The 23,371-nt window shown below is 37.3% G+C and overlaps 1 protein-coding gene across 5 annotated transcripts in view; it reads left to right on the top strand.

Moving 5' to 3' along the window:
* ankrd27 (ankyrin repeat domain 27 (VPS9 domain)) overlaps positions 1 to 20,383 on the top strand; it is a 109,438-nt gene extending 89,055 nt beyond the window's left edge. For all 5 annotated transcript variants that reach the window (XM_073070141.1, XM_073070139.1, XM_073070140.1 and 2 more), the window contains 6 exons: positions 1,036 to 1,155; positions 3,432 to 3,605; positions 11,568 to 11,682; positions 11,986 to 12,070; positions 14,365 to 14,437; positions 19,547 to 20,383. In XM_073070141.1, coding sequence (XP_072926242.1) covers positions 1,036 to 1,155; positions 3,432 to 3,605; positions 11,568 to 11,682; positions 11,986 to 12,070; positions 14,365 to 14,437; positions 19,547 to 19,858 — 879 coding nt within the window. In that variant the 3' untranslated portion in view covers positions 19,859 to 20,383. The remainder of the gene's footprint in view (positions 1 to 1,035; positions 1,156 to 3,431; positions 3,606 to 11,567; positions 11,683 to 11,985; positions 12,071 to 14,364; positions 14,438 to 19,546) is intronic.
* The last annotated feature ends 2,988 nt before the right edge of the window (positions 20,384 to 23,371 follow it).

Here is a 23,371-nt window from a genome sequence, read left to right as displayed (position 1 = left end):
ATATACCTGGGTCCTACGTGAATGTCTATGGCCATACCTTTGATTTGCAGAAAATGAGAATTGACAAAAGAGAAGTTGTTATTTAAGGTAAGAACAAGTTCAGCCGGGTAGATGTGAGTATTGGTTGAGGGGAACTGGGTGGATCTTTGTAGGAAGAAGTGGAGGGAATTTAATGCCTTTTTGATGGGGGTGGGCAAGTAGAAAGACTGAACATCCATACTGTAGATGCCACAATGGGGGCCAGAGAATCTGAAGTTGTCCAAATGGCAGATGACATATGACTTGTCCGGACATGGGTGGGAAGGGAATGGAGAAGGCAATGCAGGATGAGGTGGAGGTCTGACCTGAGGAATGTTCAGTGAAGCAAGAACAAGCAGAAACATTGGGTCTCCTAGGACAGTCCTGTTTGTGGATCTTGGGCAAGGAATAGAAATGGGAAGTGCAGGATTGTAACACTATCAGGTTAGAACCTGTGCATGAGATCTCCTGATGTAATGAGATCTGTGACAGTATGGGAGATGATTGCCTGGTGTTTGTGAGTGGAGTAATTGTCCACAGCTTGTGAGTAGATGGTGAGTGCTAGCACATATCAGGCTGAGTGATCTGTTCCTTTCTTTCAAATCTTACCATCTCCGAATGCTTGATTTTGGAAACATTTTATAAGCTTTTACTTTAATTTTTCCTTATTCAATGGACAGAAAGGCCTGACTTTTCAAGCTAGTAGAACTATAAACTATTGTAGCCACTAACATTTGGAATTAGTTTCCTATAGTTTTTAACTGCATTCCAATTTGCATGTAACGAGATGGGCAGATTAGCATGTAATACTCACATTGTTATTGTCTTGTGCAAACTTGTCATTCTTTCACTCTATATAGCGCATGTATGAAGTTTAGAATCCTTATTGTCCTTTGTGCTCTATCTGAAAGCCCATTAAGTCTTGCCCTTTAGGACCTATTTCATTTGACTTTTTTTTCTTATGGGGCTACCATTGAAATATTTTAATCTAAGAGCTTTTTATTTTGTTTTAAACAGATAGTAAAGTACTTGCTGAATTATAATGCAAAATTGAATAAGAAAGATTTGTATGGTAATACGCCATTGCTGCATGCCTGTCTTCGAGGCTACTTGGAAATAGCTGAGTTGCTGCTGGAGGTAGGGACATTACTTTGTCAATTTTGTTTTTATAGTTAAGATATTGCTTCTAATTCTGGTGAAGTCTAATTTTTGTCTTTTTTTCTCTAGCACTTTAAACTCTATGGTTAAAGCATACTAATTTATTTGTACAGTTTGATATTTTTGCTGGCACTCATCACTAGATAAGAAAGTTGTATTTCAAATCCCGCCCCAGAGACTTCAGCACAATCTAGTGTGTCAGTACGTGCAAATACAGAGGAACCTCTGTACAGCAAAAGTTCTCAGCGCTTGTTAGTCCCTCAGCTGGATTTAATATATGGCTCTATATGTAAAGAGCACCCCCAGTGGTTTTTGTATTGCTAATTTCAGATTAACAGATCTATGGTTCCATTTCCTCTCTTGCCTTTCTCGAATTGTGGGACTGGATATGCTGTCTTTCAATACAGTCGGCCCTCCTTATCCACGGGTTCCGCATGCGCAGATTCAACCAAACCCGGATCAGGATCGGGAAAACCCGGAAGTTCTCTCTCCAACACTTGGTGTTTGAGCATGTACAGACTTTTTTTTCTTGTCATTATTCCCTAAACAATACAGTATAGCAACTATTTACATAACATTTACATTGTATTAGGTATTATAGGTAATTTAGAGATGATTTCTGCCTCAGAAGGCAGTGGAGGCCAATTCTCTGGATGCTTTCAAGAAAGAGTTAGATAGAGCTCTTAAAGATAGCAGAGTCAAGGGATATGGGGAGAAGGCAGGAACGGGGTACTGATTGTGGATGATCAGCCATGATCATAGTGAATGGTGGTACTGGCTCAAAGGGCCGAATGGCCTACTCCTGCAGCTATTGTCTATTGATTTAAAAGTACAGGCAGTCCCCGAGTTATGAACAAGTTCCGCTCCTGAGTCAGTCTTTAAGTCGGATTTGAAGTCAGAACAGGTACAGCCGGTATTATTTAGCGTCAGTCAGTCAAATGTTTGTCGTAGTATATAGTATATATTTTACCTTTCTATGCATATGAAACACTTAAGAAACATATGTATTTCAATAATTAAACCACTGCGTTGTTTAGTAATAATTGTAGCTTTCATTGGGGCAGAGCCTTTCAAATGCTCCATTAAAATTGTTCCGATTGTTGACCAATTGTAGTCTAATGCTTTTCCAATGACTGATGGCGTTTCACCTCTTCCCGATCGCTTTATTACTTCCACTTTATTTTCAATCGTGATTATTTTCGTGAACAGAAACACTGCAGATTCAGAGCTGCGCCGGGTCCTAAAGACCACCGTATTGAGACAGATTAAATGAGGACTTGAGCATCCGTGTTTTTTGGTATCCACGGGGGGGGGGGGGTCCGGAACCAATCCCCTGCGGATAAGGAGGGCCGACTCTATTTGGGAATCGGAGGAAGTTCTTAGAATAGTGGCGATTGCTCATTTAGTATCTTGCCTTTTAATGGTATTTTCCTGTCTATCATACTTGGCTCTTGCTTCATGCCTTTATTCCAGTTAAGGAAACTTATTTTGAATTCAATGAAACCACTTCCAATTTTTGCATACAACTCCACCATATTATGATTATTTCTCTCTTAGGGTCCCTTGACTATTAAATAATCTGCATTTCAGAGAAGTGGCAGATAATCCCATTGAAACAAAATTATCACTGGGTTTGATAAAGTAGATGGTAGAATGACGTTGCCCTTGGCTGGAAAACTTACAGCCAAGGTTCATGCTCTCAAGATTAGGGATCAGCCTTTAAGAACTGAGGTGAGATGAGGTTTCTTTGTACAGTAGGATTATGGTGGTTTAATCACTGAGCATTTTCAAAACAAAGATATTTTTGGAGGGCTCGTACAGGAAAGTGGGGGTGAGACAAATGATAAGTTACGATCTCGGTGAATGACTGGACAGGCATGAGGTGCCAAATAACTGCTCAGATTCTTATGTTTTTATTCGATTCTGAGGATGTGAAAGGCATTTAACTAATGAGAGCCAGGTTTGTTTGAACTATATTATCTTGTTATAAGTACATGTATCCTCTTCAGTTCTCCCTGATCACCTAGAGATCATGGAACACATTCTCAGCTGCTTTGCAATATTTCTTTCCATTTAAATTTCACTTGTTTCTGTGCAGTTGAACTAAGCATTATAATTTTGCGTACAACAGTTTTTGTTTATATCCTGCAGTAAAGGAATAACTGACGTATTTGACAATTTTTTTTTGTCTTGTTTATGTAAATGTGTGCTGGCTCAGACTTGCGCTAATGTTGTTTTACTTTCCAAATCCTCAGCACGGCGCCTCTGTTAATGGTGCCAACAACCAAGGAAACACTGCTCTGCATGAGGCTGTAAAGGGACAGTATGAAGCTCTTGTCCATCTTCTTGTGTGCAATGGAGCATCAGTCAGTTTGAGAAATAAACAACAGTGTACACCAGTGGACTTTGCAGAAGCAGTCTGTGGGAAGGTAAAAGCTTGAAACTGGCAGCTCGTTATGGAACAGTCATTGTCCTCTGATGCCATCATGAAGTTTCACAACTGTCTAGATGAAACGTATCTTCCTGATAGTCGCTAGGTAGCCAAACCCGTTCCCTAAAACTACGACCCCATGTACCTGGCTCACTGATCAAGGGACATGGTCACATTGCAGACATCCTTTCAGCTTCCTTAGAACTTCATGCGCTTCACCTTGATCACATTTCGTCCTTCTAAACTTCAGAGAATATAGGTCCACTTTATTCAACCCACCTTCGTTAAAACAGTCTTCTCTTCCCTGGAATCAATGTAATAAATCTTTTGATGCCTACAAGACAGATGTTCGCTTTCTGAGGTTTAAAAAAAGTGAAAATTGTATTAAGTACTTCAGATGTGATCTACAAAGCTTTGTGGAATTGTAACTGGCCCCTGCTGACAATTTCTAGAGTTAAAGGTTAGCTTTCTATTTGCCCACACAATTATCTAGCTCTGCCTTACCTAGCTGTTAATGTACTGCGATTCATATACTAGGATATGTCTGAACAGTATTTAATACAGAAGAAAGCAATTTGCAACTGAAACTATCAGTCCAGTTATTTTCACGCCCCTCTTTTTTCCTAATACCCTGTAAATATTTTTGGAGTCTCTAATGAGCCTAATTATGTGTAATTGCAAAGTTATTTTCAAACAAAAAAGGATAATCGATTCTTTACTCATACAGCCATAACATGCATCATTTTGCATTTTCAGAAAGTAATGTTAATCCGTGTTTAAAATGGCAAGTCGAAGGAGAATTTCAGAAATTTGGTAAATGAATTAATTCAGATCTGAACCTTACTTTCTGTTAACACCCAGTTTAAAAGTACAAAAAAAAACCCTCTTGTTTGTGATGTCCAGCCTGGCCTGCAAGGTATTTGCACCAATTTTTGTTTTAATTTAACTTTGTGTAAAATCTTTCTGAAATTGTCATTTGACATTAATTTAAGATGATACAGAAAGGATTGGTGGTCAATATATTTGTATCAGAGAAATCCCACAGCAGTGTTCATTGATATTTCATGAAGTTCAATTCTATGAAAAGTTTCAATGCTGTTGTTGGAAGAATTCAGTCATCATTAAAGCAAAGAAAATATCAGTTGGGCAGAATTTCACTTGAACTTAACCATACTCAAAGAAAAGTACAGTACAGAACCAGGTCCTTCAGCCTATCTAGTCAATGTCAAAACCCGAATACCTATTCACCAAAAAAATCATTTAGCTAGTTTACATCATTAATGAAATAATTTCCTATGAAAGGCAAGTGATTCTTGCTGTGTGTGTGTGTGTCTATATATATATATATATATATGTGTGTGTGTGTGTGTGTGTGTGTATGTGTGTGTGTTCAGTTATAAAATATCTATTATACATGGTGTTGCTTGGGTTATAGTACTGGTCAACATGGTATTTACAGTCTCCATCAGCACAGGTGCATCACAAGGCTGTGTGTGTAACATCCTGCTGTACTTGCTTTATAATTAAAGCTCAATGCCATGTTTAAGTTTGCTGTCATTGGCCGAATCAAAGATGATAATGAAACAGCATAAAGGAGGGAGACTGAAAATCTGGCTGAGTGGTGCCACAAGAACAACCTCTCACTTAATTTCAGCAAGACCAAGGAACTGATTATTGACTTCAGGAGGAGGAAACCAGAGGTCCATGAGCCAGTTCTCATCACAGGATCAGAGCTGTTGAGGCTCAGCAACTTTAAATTTTTCGGTTTTATCATTCTGGAGGATCTGTCCTGGACCCAGCATGTAAGTGTAGTTACGAAGGGAGTGCAACAGTACTTCTACTTCCTCAGAAGTTGTTGAAGATTTGGCATGACACCCGAAACTTTTGACTAACTTCTATAGATATGTGGTGGAGAGTATTTTGACTGGTTGCATCACTGCCTCAGATGGAAACACCAATGCTCTTCAACAGAAAGTCCTACAAAAAGTAGTGGATGTGGCCCAGTCCATCATGGGTAAAGAGCCTCCAAACCATTGAGCATATCTACATGGAGCACTGTCACAGGAAAGAAGCATCCATCATCAAGGACCCCCACCGCTCAGGCCATACTCTCCTCTTGCTGCTGTCATCAGGCCTCAGGACCCTCACCACCAAGTTCTGGAACAGTTATTACCTTCAACCATCAGACTCTTGAACCAGGGTTGATAACTTCACTTGCCCTTTCACTGAACTGTTCCCACAATCACTTCCAAGGATTCTTTATCTCATGTTTGCCTTATTTATTGCTTATTTATTTATTATTATTGTTTGTATCTTTTTTATTTGCGAAGTTTGTTGTCTTTTGCACATTGGTTGTTTGTCTGCCCTGTTGGGTGCAGTCTTTCTTTGATTCTATAATGTTCTTTGGAATTACTGAACATGCCTGCAAGAAAATGAATTTCAGGGTTGTATATGGTGATATACATGTACTTTGATTATAACATTTACTTTCAATTTTAAACATTTTATTCCATGTCAGTTGTTTCCTCCATTTCATAATGTGAGTAAAGTTGAAGCACACTCACAGGTGGATCATCTGTCAAATGTCTTTGCATATTTTTTCAAATGTAATTGTTGTACATTTTCACAATTATATGATAGTTCATACAGGCTTTCAGTTCATCTACTTCAATATCTAGTGGAATTACTGGTAGCATTTGATGCTAGCACGAAAGTAACACCTCCCATTAATATTGTATATTGCATCTTGCAAAGATCAGTCTAATGCTTCAATGGCTCCTTTGTGAGCCATTGAAAATTCATCCCAGACAATATTGACGATGTTGTAGACTTTTGTTTTCCTTTCCAGTCTCCAAGCAATGTTACATGTTGGAATCTGTAGAATTTAAAGGGTGTTTTCCCCAAATCAAAAGTTTTGAAACAATGCCTAATGATGTGTCCAGGGCAATTACATTTTGTCTCTGAATGTTATGTCAAAGTAGATTAATAAGTTTTTCCTGTTCATTCCTTGATTGTTGCAAATGGCTTCTGTTATAGTACCTAAGGCATTTCTTTGATATCTCACAAAACTTTCTTTGTCTGAATCCCCTAACTGGTTTAAATTGTACTTGGCCTCCCACAGAAACTCAGTGCATAACTTTTCATTATTTCTTTGTGGCTCAGGTCAACTAAGTATTTGGGGTCAGGTTCTTGGATCATTAGGATCTCTTCTGGGGGAGGTATGACCTGTACAAAAGTGACAGGTTGCATCCGAACCTGAGGGGAACCAATATTCTCATGGGCAGGTTTGTTAGAAGATGTTGGGGATGGTTTAAACTAATTTGGCAGGGGAATGGAAACAGGAGTGAAGGGACTCAGGATAGGATGGATGGTAAAAAAGCAACAATAGCATGCATTCAGACTGTCAGGAAGGGCAGGCAGATGATAGGACAGAATTGCAGCCAGTAGGATGATCATCAGTGCTTTAGGATGCAAATTAAAAGGGGAAGCAAATACAGTACTCAGTGTTTTATCTCAAGACACAAAGTATAAGAAATAAGGTGGATGATCTTATTGCACTTTTACAGATTGTCGGGTATGATGTGGCCATCACTGAATCATGGCTGAACGATGATTGTAGTTGGGAGGTGAATGTCCAAGGTTAAACATTGTATTGGAGGGATAGGAAGGTAGTTAGAGGGGATGGAGTGGCTTTGCTGTAAAGAATGGCATTAAATTATTAGAAAGATGTGACTTGCATCAGATGATGTTGAGTTAAGAAACTGCAAGGGTAAAAGAACCCAGATGGCAGTTATATACAGGCCTCCAAACAGTAGCTGGGATGTGGACTACAGTTTGCAACAGGAAATAGAAAAAGTGTGTTAAAAAAGGGAATGTTACGATAAACATGGGAGATTTTAACATGCAGGTACATTGGGAGAATCAGGTTGGCAATGGATTTCAAAAGGGTGAATTTGTTGAATGCTGACAAGATGGTTTTTTAGAGCAGCTGGTTGTTGAGCCTACTAGGCTATACTGGAATGGGTGTTATGTAATGAACTGGAGATGATTAGGGAGCAAGGCAAAGGAACCCTTAGGAGGCAGTGATCACAATATGATTGAGTTCAACTTGAGATTTGATAGGGAGAAAATAAAGTCTGACGTAGCAGTATTTCAGTGGAGTAAAGGAATTTATAGTGGTGTGAGAGGAGTTGGCCAAAGTAAATTGGAAGGAGCTGCTGGCAGGGATGACAGCAGAGCAGCAATGGCTTGAGTTCTGGGGAAAATTAGAAAGTTGCAGGATAGATGTATTCAACAAACAGAAGTACTGAAATGGCAAAATAGTACAACTGTGGCTGACAAGGGAAGACAAAGCTAATGTTAAAAACAAAAGAGAGGGCATAAACCAAAGCAAAATTGAACGGGAAGATAGAGGATTGGGAAACTTTAAAAAACCTACAGAAAGTTACTGAAAGAATCATTGGGGGGAAAGATGAAACATGAAAGCAAGCTAGCAAACAGTGTCAAGATGGATAGAAAAAGCTTTTTCAATATATTAAAAAATAAAAGAGAGCTGAGAGTAGATACAGGATCATTAGAAAATGAAGCTGGAGAAATAACGGGACGAGGAGATGGCAGATGAACTAAATGAGTATTTTGCATTAGTCTTCACTATGGAAGACATTAGTGGTGTGCCAGATGTTGAAGACTGTGAGGAAAGAGAAGTAAGTGCAGTTACTATTACAAGTGAGAAGGTGCTCAAAAAGCTGAAAGACCTAAAGGTGCATAAGTCATCTGGACCAGATGAACTGTACCCTAGGGTTCTGAAAGAGGTAGCGTTAGAGATTGTGGAAACATTAGCAATGCTCTTTCAAGAATCATTGGACTCTGCCATGGTTTCAGAGGACTGAAAAATTACAAATGTCAAGAAAGGAGGAAAGCAGCAGAAAGGAAATTATGGACCATTTAGCCTGACTTCACTGGTTGGGAAGATGTTGGAGTCGATTGTTAAGGATAAGGTTATGAAGTACTTGGAGACACAGGACAAGATAGGACAAAGTCAGCATGGTTTCCTTAAGGGAAAATCTTGCCTGATGAACCTGTAAGAATTCTTTGAGGAGATTACATGTAGGATAGGCAAAGGGGATGGAGTAGATATTGTATATTTGGACTTTCAAAAGGCCTTTGACAAGGCACCACACATGAGGCTGCTTACCAAGTGAAGAGCCCATGTATTACAGGAAGGTTACTAGCATGGTTAGAGCATTGGTTGATTGGTAGGGGGCAGCGAGTTGATTGCCAGTGACTAGTGATGTTCTGCAGGGGTCAGTGTTGGGACTTGGTTTTGTTGCCAAGTTTGCGGATGATATGAAGATTGGTGGAGGGGCAGGTAGTGTTGAGGAAACAGGAAGGATGAAGAAGGGCTTAGACAGGTTAGTAGAATGGGCAAGAAAGTGGCAGATTAAATACAATCTTGAAAAATGCATGGTCATGCTCTTTGGTAGAAGAAGTAAGTGTACAGACTATTTTCTAAATGAGGTGCAGCTGGACTTTGGAAATTTTGTGCATGATTCCCTAAAGATTAATTTGCAGGTTGAGTCTGTGGTGAGTAAGGCAGATGTGATGTTAGCATTCATTTCATGAGGACTCGAATGTAAAAGCCAGGATGTAATGTTGAGACTTTATAAAGCACTGTGAGTAGGTTTGGGCCCCTTATCCTAGAAAGGATGTGCTGAAAGTGCAAGGGTTCAAAGGAGGGTCATGAAAATGATTTGACGATTGAATAGCTTGTCATATGAAGAGCTCTAATGGGTCTGGGCCTGTATTCACGAATATTCAGAAGAATGACGGATGACCTCATTGAAACCTATTGAAAGGTTAAAGGCCTTGAGTGGATGTGGAGAGGATGAGTCTAAGACCAGAGGACACAGCCTCAGAATAGAGGGGCATCCTTTTAGAATTGATTTGAGAAGGAATTTCTTTAGCCAGGGAGTGGTGAATCTGTGGAATTCTTTGGCACAGGTGGCTGAGGAGATCAAGTCTTTATGTATATTTAAGGTAAAGGTTGATAGATTCTTGACTGGTCAGTGCATGAAGGGATACTGGGGGAAGGCAGGAGATTGGGGCTGAGAGAAAAATTGGATCAGTCAAGATGAAATGGCGGAACATTCTTGATAGGCCAGATAGCCTAATTCTGCTGCTACAGTGCCCATAAAAAGTATTTACCCCCCTTTGAAAGTCTTTATTGTTTTACAACATTGAATCACAGTGGATTTAATTTGGCTTTTTTGACACTGATCAACAGAAAAAGGCAGTTTTGTGTCAAAGTGAGAACAGATTTGTACAAAGTGATCTAAACTAATTACAAATATAAAACACAAAATAATTGATTGCATTAGTTTTCACTGCCCTGCCCCCTTAATATGACACACTGAATCATCACTGGTGCAGTCAGCTGGTTTTAGAAGTCACACTATTAGTTAAATGGAGATCACCGTGTTCAGTCAAGGTGTTTCATTTCGTTGTAGTAAAAATACACTTGTATCTGGAAGGTCCAACTGCTGGTGAGTCAGTGTCCCAGTAAAAGCTACACCATAAAGACAAAAGAGCACTCCAAGCAACTCCGTAAAGAGGTTATCCAAAAGCAGAAGTCAGGAGATGGATACAAGAAAATTTCTAACTCACTGATTATCAATTTTTCCCATTCTTGTGCAGTGTCTAGATGTGCAAAGCCAATAGAGGCTATCCACACAGAATTGTGGCTGTAATTGCTGCCAAAGGTGCTTCTACTAAATACTGACTTGAAGGGGGCGAATACTTATACAATCAATTTTTTTGTGTTTTATATTTGTAATTTTTTTGATCACTTTGTAGAGATCTGTTCTCACTTTGACATGAAAGAGTCTTTTTCTGTTGATCAATGTCAAAAAAAAGCCAAATTAAATCCACTGTGATTCAAAGTTATAAATCATGAAAACTTCTGGGGAGAGGGGGGTGAATACTTTCTATAGGCACTGTATATCATGTAGTCTAACGGAATGGCAGTCATATTTTCTATCTGTCTTTGGCAACAGTTAATAAGTAATTGAAAAATAAAACATTGTGGTGCCTACAGCAAGCGGTCTTACATAGGATATAACTATTTGTGTTCCCCTGGATTCTGAAGTATGGTGCTATATAAAATAATCAGGTTAATAAAAAGACTCCATTCAGTTCTGGACACAGAACTTGGGAGCTTATTCATGCTGAAATACTGTAAAGATGTACCAAAGTAAAACCATACCTAGTTTGTATCATCTCTCCTAATGATCTGATAATAATTATTATAATAATTATTATATTATATTATAATACAATATATTATAAATATTATATTATAAATATTATTATATAATTAATATAATAATAATTAGACCGCATAATAATCTGATTATCTAATAACCTTCCTTTGAAGTGGCCTGGAGACTTTTACCACATCAGTGGTTCTAGAAGTTCCAAGTTATTTTTTATGAAAGTGGTTAATATTTTACATTACAAAGATTTGCTTGTATTCCCGTGATATGAAATCTCCTGCAAGATATGCAGAGGAAGAAGCACAGACTGAGTGAAACCAGGAAGCACTAAATTCATGGATTAGTGGAAATCTAGAAAAAAAATTTCTCTGAAAAGAATCATCCCATATTTCAGCTAAGTTAACATTGGAGGCCAACAGATTAGGTAGTCTAATATATGAACACTAACGGATGCAGAGCGTAGTTGAGAAACAAATCTGAATACCTGACACAAGGATTGATTCACATCTTTATCTTTAACTCACTTAACTACTACAAAAATGTACAGCTGCTGCTATTGTGGGAACCCAAATTATTTACATTTAAAATGGCTAAAACAAGAGTAAATGGAGGCTAATGTGAATACACAATAATAATACAGAATGCCAAAGGAACTGCATTTCATTTTGTATTCTCTTTCACTTGTTCAGAGTGTGGAGATTCTGAAGATTCTCGAAACTGTACCCACTCAAGTAACGGAAGTAGACAATGTATATGGAGTAAATGCTGTTCGGAAACCAGTGCTTGCAAATGTCAAAAAGAAATGTAAGCTGTTTCTCATTGTTAATCAGATAATTTGTCCTAGGCAGCAGCTTAGCTTGTAGATTTTATTAAGTCACTTGTTGACGTGTAGGCTTGTTACTGATGTTAATAATGGCAGTTGTATCCTTGTATGAACTACTGAAAGAATTACAGAGGTTTCCAAGGCAAGAAGTTCTCACTTGTTACTGCCTTATCAAGCTGAGTTGGGCTGTACTCCAAAAAGATTCAGTAGGGGTGGGGGTGGGCAGAGCTTATTTCCACTTGTTTGTCTGATATAGTTAAAAAAAAAATTCTTTTTCTTTCCAGCTGATAAACTTAAGAAGCTAGAAGCAGCTTATGAATCAGAGAGTAAAAGAATACAGCTCACACAATCCATACATCAATTTGACAAGTAGGTAAAATGCAAATATAAGAAATATACAGTAAATTAGGACTGAGTGATATTGATCATTTTCAAGATGTTTTTTTAAGTGTAAAGCCTAAACTTAAGGATGTATTTCAAATGGAGGATATGGATTGGCCAATTCAAACGTAGAGGGAAACCACTACAGCTTGAAATGAAGCAGTCCAAATCAGTGATCGCTGTCTTTACTTATTCTTACTTGACTGGTTCCTGAGTAAGTAGGCTCATTTTATCCCAAGTTATAATTACGATCAAAATTGTAATGTTAAGCCAATTAAAATAGTGTTTGTTTGGAATTATGCAGATCTTGTTGCAACACCACCAAACTTCAGCATAGTGTCCATTCTGTTTAAAAGAGATAAAATCCAATTGATTTTCAGTTGGCGATTCAGCACACAATTTAGGTGCATACTCAACCTTATCTTTACGTCCTGTTTATACATCTACGTGTAACAGAGTATGCCACACCTTAGATCATCTGCAGTTTATTACTAATTCATTCAAATTTGTTTTAGAGTATTGAGATTAATTTGCTATCATTTTAAATGAACTTTTGGCACTGAAATGCAATATAAAACACATACGGTCAATTAGCAACAGTTAAAATGTTTGAGGTAGTTAAGAAACCATGGATTAAGGATGAAATTAATTCAATGATAGAGGATGTAGAGAGAGAAGCAGTCAGTGGGGAGGTTGTGGTTAGATTTTGTACTGTAATGACAAAAACACAATGATATTGTGGAAGTTGTTTCTTAGTAGCAGCTTACAAGTGGTATAAAATATGAATGCAGAGATTTAATAGTGCAAAGCAAAAATGGAGAACGTTAATGTGGAATGTTAACATCCAAAATGTCTGGTGTAAGTAGATTATCTTGAGTCATTGAATTAGTAAATTCCTTGAATGTTTAATAACAATATAACTGAGAAGCAAAATTATTAAATTTAGCAATGAGTCATATTTAGTTAATCATCTAATGCTATGTGAACATTTCTGGGGCAGCAAACATATAAACTGAATTAGATATGGTGTTTTAAGAGAGAAATGCGAAGCGACTAAATCATGGTAAAATTGACTTCAGTGGCATGTGACAGAAGTAGTCAGAGATTACTAGGAAAATCTAACAAGAAGTTTTCAAAACAACAGCCAGAATTTAACATTGTAGGGTACTAGTCTGTGTCCCTGAGGAAAAGTGATCTTCTTTCCAGAACTAAGCTACAAACAGCTAGGATATAAAGAACAAAAAAAGTCTTGCATGGAAAGTCAAAAACCACTGCAGATCTTGGCAAATGGGAGAGATGTGGAAAGAAGACTGTTGCTAAAACTGCCAGAAACACAATGAAAAGGATATCACACAGAACTATAAATGTATGAGGAAGTAGGGAGTGGTGAAGACCAACAGTGTTCTCTTGATGGCTGACAATGGTAATATGAAATTACAGCCATAATCAATAATTACTTTGCACACCCATTCACAGCAAAACAAGGACAGTGAGATGCACTTGCCAGAAAAGCTAATAGTTAATTGGATTTAACTGACTGAAATTAATGAAAGCAAGACAACATGTCTGATGTAGGCTGTTTATCCAAATCTTCGTTGATCTTGAAGCTACATTCTTTCTGCTTAATGCCTAAATCTCTGCATTCTTGCAGTTTATTATTTCCCTGAAACAATAGTGAAGAGGTTTACTGCCCTCTTGATGGTGACTGAACATTGCCTCCTCTTGAAAAATGCCTCACTCATTTGTCATTTTAATAAAGGCAGAAATTAAAGTTTAAGTGCAATCTGCCTGGTGGGACTTGTTTGTAAATTATGTCTGATAGGAATCTCCATTTGATTAGATACTTGGATTTAAATTATAATGGGCAAACTTTGGTCATTGTGGTTTAATTAAGTAGCATTGTGGCAAACATTCACTCACTTCAGTGCTTTCAATCAATCACTCCATTAGTGTGTAGTGGTCCCACTGCACTCGTTTTACAAGGAGCTTGAAATGCACTGGAGAAGGTTGGATTTTCTAACCTCTCCACACTGTGGATTTAAATATACTGTATATTTCACACTATAAGGTGTAAAGTTGAGCTTCCTGGAGTGATCCCAGATGAAGAACTTGGGGAAAATACTCTGCAGTAAAAAATCCAACTGTGATAATGTGTTGTTTTCCCTAATTTACATAATGTGTGTCCACATATTGTTTTGTCGGAATGAGAACTTTTTCCGATTAAGTGTTTCTGTTTTGTTCCGCACATGACTTTTTAAACTACAAAAGTAATCTTCTTTTAGATCCAGGAATTTAAGGAAGACTATTACAAGAGATAGAAGTATCCCTAAATTTGATGAACAATTAATCCATCAGGTAAGAAACCTTGTAAACAAGAAACCAAATACAGTGACATGCAAAAGCTGGGTACCCAGTCAAAATTTCTGTTACTGTGAATAGCTAAGCGAGTAAAAGATGACCTGATTTCCAAAAGGCATAAAGTTAAAGATGACACATTTCTTCAATATTTTAAGCAAGATTACTTTTTTATTTCCGTCATTTACAGTTTCAAAATAACAAAAAAGGAAAAAGGCCTGAAGCAAAAGTTTGGGCACCCTGCATGGTCAGTACTTAGTAACACCCTCTCTGGCAAGTATCACAGCTTGTAAATGCTTTTTGTAACCAGCTAAGAGTCTTTCAATTCTTGTTTGGGGGATTTTCGCCAATTTTTCCTTACAAAAGGCCTCTAGTTCTGTGAGATTCTTGGGCCGTCTTGCATGCATTGCTCCTTTGAGGTCTATCCCAGATTCTCAATGACGTTTAAGTCGGGGGACTTTGAGGACCATGACAAAACCTTAAGCTTGTGCCTCGTGAGGTAGTCCATTGTGGATTTTGAGGTCTGTTTAGGATCATTGTCCTGTTGTAGAAGCCATCCTCTTTTCATCTTCAAGGGCAACACGAGTGAATCTGCAGATGCTGGAAATAAATAAAAACACAAAATGCTGGCAGAACTCAGCAGGCCAGACAGCACCCTTCATCACCCTCCTGATGAAGGGTTTCGGCCCAAAACGTCGTCACTACCTCCTCCCATAGATGCTGTCTGGCCTGCTGAGGTCTGCCAGCATTTTGTGTTTTTACTCTTTTCATCTTCAGCTTTTTTACAGACGGTGTGATGTTTGCTTCCAGAATTTGCTGGTATTTAATAAAATTCATTCTTCCTTCTACCAGTGATACGTTCCCCATGCCAGTGGCTGCAACACAAGCCCAAAACATGATCGATCCACCCCCGTGCTTAACGGTTGGAGAGGTGTATTTTTCATGAAATTCTGCACCCTTTTTCATCGAAACTTACCTTTGCTCATTTCGGCCAAAAAGTTCTATTTTAACTTCATCAGTCCACAGGACTTGTTTCCAAAATACATCAGGCTTGTTTAGATGTTCCTTTGCAAACTTCTGATGCTGAATTTTGGCCGCAATGAGCAAAGGTATGTTTGGAGAAAAAAGGGTGCAGAATTTCATGAAAAGAACTCCTCTCCAACTGTTAAGCACAGGGGTGGATCGATCATGCTTCGGGCTTGTGTTGCAACCAGTGGCACGGGGAACATTTCACTGGTAGAGGGAAGAATGAATTCAATTAAATACCAGCAAATTCTGGAAGCAAACATCACACCGTCTGTAAAAAAGCTGAAGATGAAAAGAGGATGGCTTCTACAACAGGATAATGATTCTAAACACACCTCAAAATCCACAATGGACTACCTCAAGAAGCGCAAGCTTAAGGTTTTGCCATGGCCCTCAAAGTCCCCCGACCTAAACATCATCAAAAATCTGTGGATAGACCTCAAAAGAGCAGTGCATGCGAGACAGCCCAAGAATCTCACAGAACTAGAAGCCTTTTGCAAGGAAGAGTGGGCGGAAATTCCCCCAATCAAGAATTGAAAGATCCTTAGCTGGCTACAGAAATAGTTTACAAGCTGTTGATACTTGCCAAAGGAGGTGTTAATAAGTACTGACCACGCAGGATGCCCAAACTTTTGCTTTGGGCCCTTTTCCTTTTTTGTTATTTTGAAACTGTACAAGATGGAAATAAAAGAGTAATCTTGCTTAAAATATTAAAGAAATGTGTCCTTTTGGAAATCAGGTCATCTTTTACTCACTTAGCTATTCACAGTAACAGAAATTTTGACCGGGGTGCCTGAACTTCTTCATGCCACTGTAATATATCATGTCCATGGTGCATCATTTATTCTTATACAATTTCTCATTAGTTTAACTATTATGTCCCAGGAATCTTGTGAACTGCCTCTAAGCAAAGCATATTTATTGGAAAGCAGAAATCTTATGATGCTGGACATCAAAGATAAAGATAGAAAATGCTTAAGTACTTAGTAGGTCAGGCAGCAGCTGTTGAAAGGGAAGAAACAATCCCTGATGAAGGGTTTCAGCCGGAAACAACGTACTACCTCCTTCCATAGATGCTGTCTGGCCTGCTGAGTTCTGCCAGCATTTTGTTTTTAATTATTTCCAGCATCTGCAGATTCACTCGTGTTGCCTCTCTTGTCATTCTTTTAACAGTAAAAGCAAAATCAAGAACATCAAATTAGTCTTCATTAACCTTGAATTGTAGTAAAACCAAACAATGTGCTTGTCTTCTAAACAGTTTAAAAAATTGATATGCTATGCTGTTCTTCCTTCCCCACGTCATTCTGTCTGCCAGCTCTTTTGCTTACACAATTAACATGTCCACATTTTTGCAGGCCCTTTACACTCTTTCAATGGCTTTATGTCCACCTACACTTCGTATATAAAAACAAAATTCTGGATCTGTTCCACTTAACTCCTCATCCAAATCATTAATATATTTTATATCTTGAAACCTCAGTACTGATCCCGATGGTGAGACCCCAGTAATAGTCCTCACACCTGAAATAAATCCATTTAGCTGATTTGCTTTTTCTCCCGAGTTAATACTCTAACTAAGCTAATATTAAACCTTCAACTCAAATAGTAATCTTGTTTGGCATCTTATTGAACCCATTTTGAATCTTCTATCTACAGCAGCTATATTGTAAAGTGATTATTATATTTATTTCCCTTTCATTAAGTTATAATTCTCATAATTTATAAATGCTAGGTATGTCTGATTTAATGATATATTTTAAACTAGTATTTCACAGAACTGTAATTACCTTTATCTGTTTAATCAGTGTCAACTCTTATCATAAGTTTGAATTTATGAGTAATGTATTTAAATACAACCATTACGATCACACTTCCTATTTAGTGATTCCTCTGAGACTATTAAGACATGACTGAAAGTAGCTTTACATGTTTGATTTTGAATGTAATAGGAAATTGTTACTTTAATTCAGCTTTCCAGATTCATTTCTCCAGTCTATGAATTTCAATAGCCATAACTTCCTTTCATATAGCACTTTAATTACAGATCTCTCCTTCATTGTCTTAATCAATATACTGTCCACCTTAATCAATACACCTGCTGTTGGGGGCAGTTATCTATTTCCAACAGGTATTTTTTTTTAAACTTTTTTTATTGTTTTCAAATAGTTACAGAATAAATGTGTATGAAAAATAAAATGTGTTACCCAACCCCCCTCCCCTTAACCCCTCCCCCCTAACATCCCTATTAAAAAAAAGAAAGAAAAGAAAAAAAAAGGGAATGCCTGGATATTGGAGGGTCCCCACATGCTCCACGGAGTTCGTAATAACTTTAGTGTATATATTTATTTCTTTCCCCAAGTAACCAATTATTTCATCTTCGGAGCACCTATATATTTAATCCTGTCTTTTGTAAATAAGGGCGCCAAATTTTCAAAAATGTTTCATATTTATCTCTTAAATTGTAAGTGATTTTTTCAAGTGGAATACAGCCATAAATTTCGTTCTTCCAACAATCTATACTTAGATATGTATCCGATTTCCAAGTCACTGCAATAGCTTTTTTGGCTACTGCCAATGCAATTTTTATAAATTCTTTCTGATATTTATTCAATCTGGATATCGGTTTTATCCCTTCAATATTACCTAGTAAAAGTAATATTGGGTTGTGTGGAAGTTGTATTCCAATAATTTGTTCCAGTAAAACTCTTAAATTTGTCCAAAAAGGTTGAATTTTAGAGCAAGACCAAGTAGAATGTAAAAAAGTACCAATTTCTTGGTTACATCGGAAACACTGATCAGATAGATTTGGGTTTAATTTGTTTATTTTTTTGTGGTGTAATATATAGTTGATGTAAAAAATTGTATTGCACTAATCTTAATCGAACGTTTATTGTATTTGTCATACTCTCAAGACATAGTCTTGACCAGTTTTTTTCTTCAATTTTGATATTCAAATCACTTTCCCATTTTTGTCTTGACTTATGGACTCCTTGTTTAATTGCCTGTTTTTGAATCAAATTATACATACAAGAGATAAATTTTTTAATCTTTCCTTTTTGAATTAAAGTCTCTATTTCATTGGGTTTCGGTAGTAACATTGTTTGACCTAGTTTTTCTCTTAAATAAGCCCTTAGTTGACCAACAGGTATTTATGCCTTGATTCTGAAGGGTCTTAGCCCAAAACATTCCTCTCCCATAGATGCTACCTGACGTGATGAGTTCCACTAGCATCTTGTTTGTTCCTTTGGATTTCCAGCATCTGTAGAATCTCTTGTGCTTTTATACTTAAGTCTTGCCTATATCCATGCTGTTTCTGTCTTGTTTGAGGGATTATCGTTGCTCTCAGTTATTAGACTGTTTTCAGAACTGCTATCTTTTTCTGTGTAATTTTAAAACAAACTATCCCAGTATATTTTGGTTCAGACTTCGGAAACCATACAATCATATATGTAATTGTTATTAAAACTAATTGTGTCTCTTTGCACCATTCATTTATTAATTGTGCTTCAAATGCTTCATACTTTTAGGTAAAACAATCCCAATTTTTCTTTTTTAATGTTTCACACCCCCCCCCAAGAGTTGACATCATTCATTGATAACTGTCTCTTCCTTTTGCACTCTTACAAATTGCTCCATAGACTCTTAGATTTGAATGTGCCCCCGCTTCAATCCCATCCCACCTCTAATTTAAGTCTCTTCGACTATTTTGGTTGTGATTAGCCAGACCAGTTTTGCCTTTCACAATTACCGTTGTCCAAACCTGCAGATTTTGGTCCACCATCATGTATCAAAACCTTATGAATCCACCTTCTTGAGCATTATACAATGGATGATGCTTAGCAATGTTCTGATCTAATAATTTCTGTGTGAGCCGCACCCAAATTGTTTAGTGAAACAGTGGAGCTACTGTGACCTCAACACCAATCTTTTAACGATACTTTCGCATTTGCCTTCATTGCCAACTTGGATTTGGTGTTATTTTAAAATGAAGCAAAATGACTTAAGAACATAAATATATTTTAATAAATCATTAATGTTCTAACTAATTCGTGTAGACTCTAATTTATGTTTTTCTTCTAACAGTTGGCGATCAAGACTTTTGACAAAACAACATTAAGACAAATTGAAACGGAAGATCACAGTGGATCATCACTTTGTATTTCCGAAGCTGAACATGAAACTGATAGAGAAAGGCTAACTACAACTATTGGCAAAACTGATTACCCAAGCAAGAGACACACAAGTTTATCTGATAAAGTGGATGATGTTAATGGCAACAATGAATTTGTGGGAAAACTTGGAGAATTTTGTAATCACTCAGAAGATTTTGAAATGACTCAAGATGCAAAGATAGACAACCACAACAATTCAAGTTTTCCTGAAATTAAAAAATGAGGTGCTTCAGAAAAGAAACATAAGACAACTAATGTGGATTTCAGCAGTATTCAGAAGGAATGCACCTCATTTAACCTTCTAAACACCTCAAAACTGAAGCCTTGGATAAAGATGAACACAATTCAAGGAAAAACACTTCCACTATGAGGTCACAAAGGGAAAAGCACTTCAGACCAAAAGGGTAAAGGTATTGCAGCAGCAATATTTTTATTTTGCACTTGAATAGGGAAATAGAGCTTCATCAATAAGCTGCTATGTAGTATTCCATGCTATCTGTATTGTGCATATGTATATAAAAACGATTCACTCCCAATTATTGATAGTGTTTTTAACTTTAAGACTTGAACATATCAAAAGTGTATTTTTAAACTCTTGCCAATCTTCCTGTAAAGGTTGTTTCTCTTGTGTCTGTTTTTGAAGGGAACTTTCTATAACTATATGTGCCTTATATTTAATTTATAAATATGTGGAAGCAATGTGACTGAAAAAATACATATTCAAAATAAAATTTAATTTTTTACTTCACCCCCCCCCTTCAGTGAGGTTTTAAGGATAGATAGTCTAAGTCAAGATTAATCTATTGATAGGTGTCCCTGAATCATAAATTCAGGTCACTTCTCTATAGACCCATTTGTTTTGACTCTTTAAATGGTAAAAGCTAATGACTCACTTTATCAAAACAGTTTTATCGATATATATCTATAGATAAATTCAAGCTAGCTTTATACAATCTTTCACATGTTACTGGCGCGTATCAAGGTACATTTGTAAATGTCTCAATGTACAAGTTTTCACTTTTAAAATTGTAATAAGATTGTTCACTTTAGGTTTTAAAAACAAATATATTTAACTTATAACTTAAAAACAATGAAAGGAAATGCATTGTTTTTAAAGGGGAAGATAGAGCCTTTATAAATTCTTTTGTGCTGGATGTTTAAGAAAATCCTAATATCATTCAGAAATTATAAAATGTAGACAACAATCTGAAATTATTTTAATATCTTCCAATTAGCAACAAAGGTAATGATTACCTCTGAGCAATCATTATTGATTAATTAGCTGGGATACCCAAAGATCTCGTTGGTATCTACAAATAAGTTATGGGGAAAAACCCTGAACATGGCGATGCTCAAAATGAAATGGAACAATTGAGAAAGTATTTTTGTTTATGGGATTATTAGAAATCTGCAAAGCATTTTGGGAAGTTATAAAATGAAAGGTTGTCAATCTTCCTTTCAAAATGCAACATTTCTCTGTATTAAACTGCTTTCACCATTTGCTTTTCCTGTTCATCAAACTTGTGCTGTCCCTAAGTCTGTTACTATTCTCTAATTTTAGTATCATTGCATCTGCAAACTTTGTAATTGTGCCGTTCATATCCAAGTTCAAGCCATTAGTATCACAGTGAGTACCTGTTGCCCAAAGCATTAGTATTTGAACAGTACATCCATTGACAATACCCTCCAGAATGGGAAAAAAAAATCATTCACTTAGTGTTTTGCTTAGCCAATTTTAAATGCATGTTACGACTACTTTAATAGTTTGGACTTTAATTTTGTTAACATCTGCAAAAGTAAAAAAGTATCAAGTGTTTTCCTGACATATATGATAAATAAACTCATCTTGGCCTACCAGTCAGGTCCAGGTATTGATTTTAGCTTATGTTTCAATGATAAACTCTGCCATCTTCATCAGGGATGATGCCAAAGCATATCTGGTCTGGTGGTATGAGCCCTTGTTGTCTGTCCCTCCCAAATGGTTGAGGACCAACCAATCAGGTTTCTGCTGTCCCACTTTGTTTACAATCAAATTCCAGTTCTTACTTGGAGCGAAACCTACGTCTGTTAAAATTGCTCCCTCATCGGGTGAGCCAAAAATAATTGGCACAGTACAGTTGTTCTGTGCCCTTGAAGTCAATCCTATGGTCATTGTGAATGCAATGTTCTGCTACTGCTGATTTATCTGGGTGACCTGCATAAGCTATGATTTGAGCTTCCTTATGAGAAGTTTCCTTTCGAGGAACCTGTTGCTACTGCCCATCTTCCCTATACTTCCATGGTTTCTGGAAGGATCACCAGGCTCCTGAAGAAATACCAGAATAATACCATCCACAAACCCATAAGGAAGCTCAAATCACAGTTTTAAGTGGGTCAAAAGTGACCTGGGGCTCAGGACACCTGACGTTTACAGGATCCCCTGAGAATGCAGAGCAGTGTATATCGGCTAGATGGGGCGCACGGTGGTAATCTGCATCAAGGAGCACAGGAAGTGTAGCCATTTGTGTTACCCGGCGCAATCGGCGGCAGCAGAACATTGTATTCTTAATAGCCATGGGATTGACTTTGATAACACAAAACTACTGTGCTGCGCCAATGGCTTTTGGGACCGCCTGGTGAAGGAAGCCACTGAAATAAAACTAGAGAAAAAGAATTTCAATAAAGATGAAGGTCTTGCTCCAAGTAAGAACTGCAATGCCATTGTAAACAAGGTGGACCAGCGGAAACCTGATTGGATGAGGACTAGCCAATCAGAAGGGATGGACAACGGGGTATATATGCCACCAGACTAGGCATAATCTGTGATGAAGACAGCAGTTTGTGTCACCAAAACATTGGTTAAAATTGATACCTGTACCTGGCTGAAAACCTGAGGAGAGTTTATTCATCTATAAAAGTACTCTTAAAGGGTACCTTCACCTTATCAATTATAGTACATTGAACATTCCTTATTGTAAATAATTCAACAAAATTAGTTAAATGAGATCAGGCTTTATTAACCTATATTTTTGCAAGTGAGAAATTTCTATTTTCACATCATCGATGGTAGGTTGATAACAGTTTGGTATTCTTTCATATAACAGGATACAAAATATACAAACTTTGTTCTGACTGATCCCATAGAAGGATTGAAGAGTTGCAATTAGAAACTCTTTAAAAAAAAAAGTACTACTGTTTGCACCCTATTCGGATCAGGAGATCATTTCTTTTTTCCACTTTGCCAGTCTATTAAATTTATTTTTATCCCATATTATTTTTCTACTGTCTCATCCTTTGTTGATATTAACAGAATCCAAATCTTAGGAGATGTCAAGTAGAAACATACTCGACACCTGTCGACTTTTTTTTCTGCCCAATCTTGCTTTCTGTATAAAGACTGTATAACATTAAAGATGTTAAATGGTGAGAGACTGTAGTGTCACTGGCCAAATAATGTAGGTGTGCTTCTACCCAAATCAGGGAAAGCCACCTGTGGCTGCAGTAGCAGTCTGGGATATGCATGGTAAGGTGGACTTTATCATAAGAGGGTGAGCTTTTAAGGCTAAGGAAGAGATATTGCATGGTAAAGGGCCTGTGAAACTTTACCTGAGAGAGGATGTACTTGCAATAAAGGGGGTGCTTTGTAGACTGACTTAATCATTAAATTGGTTCCAGGAATGATGGGGGAGGGGGAGCAGAAAATACACTGCTATAGGAACTCAGCAGGTTGATCAGAAATGGGGGGAGGGGCGAGGGT

Source organism: Hemitrygon akajei, chromosome 17 (assembly GCF_048418815.1).
Source record: "Hemitrygon akajei chromosome 17, sHemAka1.3, whole genome shotgun sequence".
NCBI lineage: Eukaryota > Metazoa > Chordata > Chondrichthyes > Myliobatiformes > Dasyatidae > Hemitrygon > Hemitrygon akajei.
Note: the sequence above shows the minus strand (reverse complement) of the source record. Positions and strands in the feature narration are given on the sequence as shown.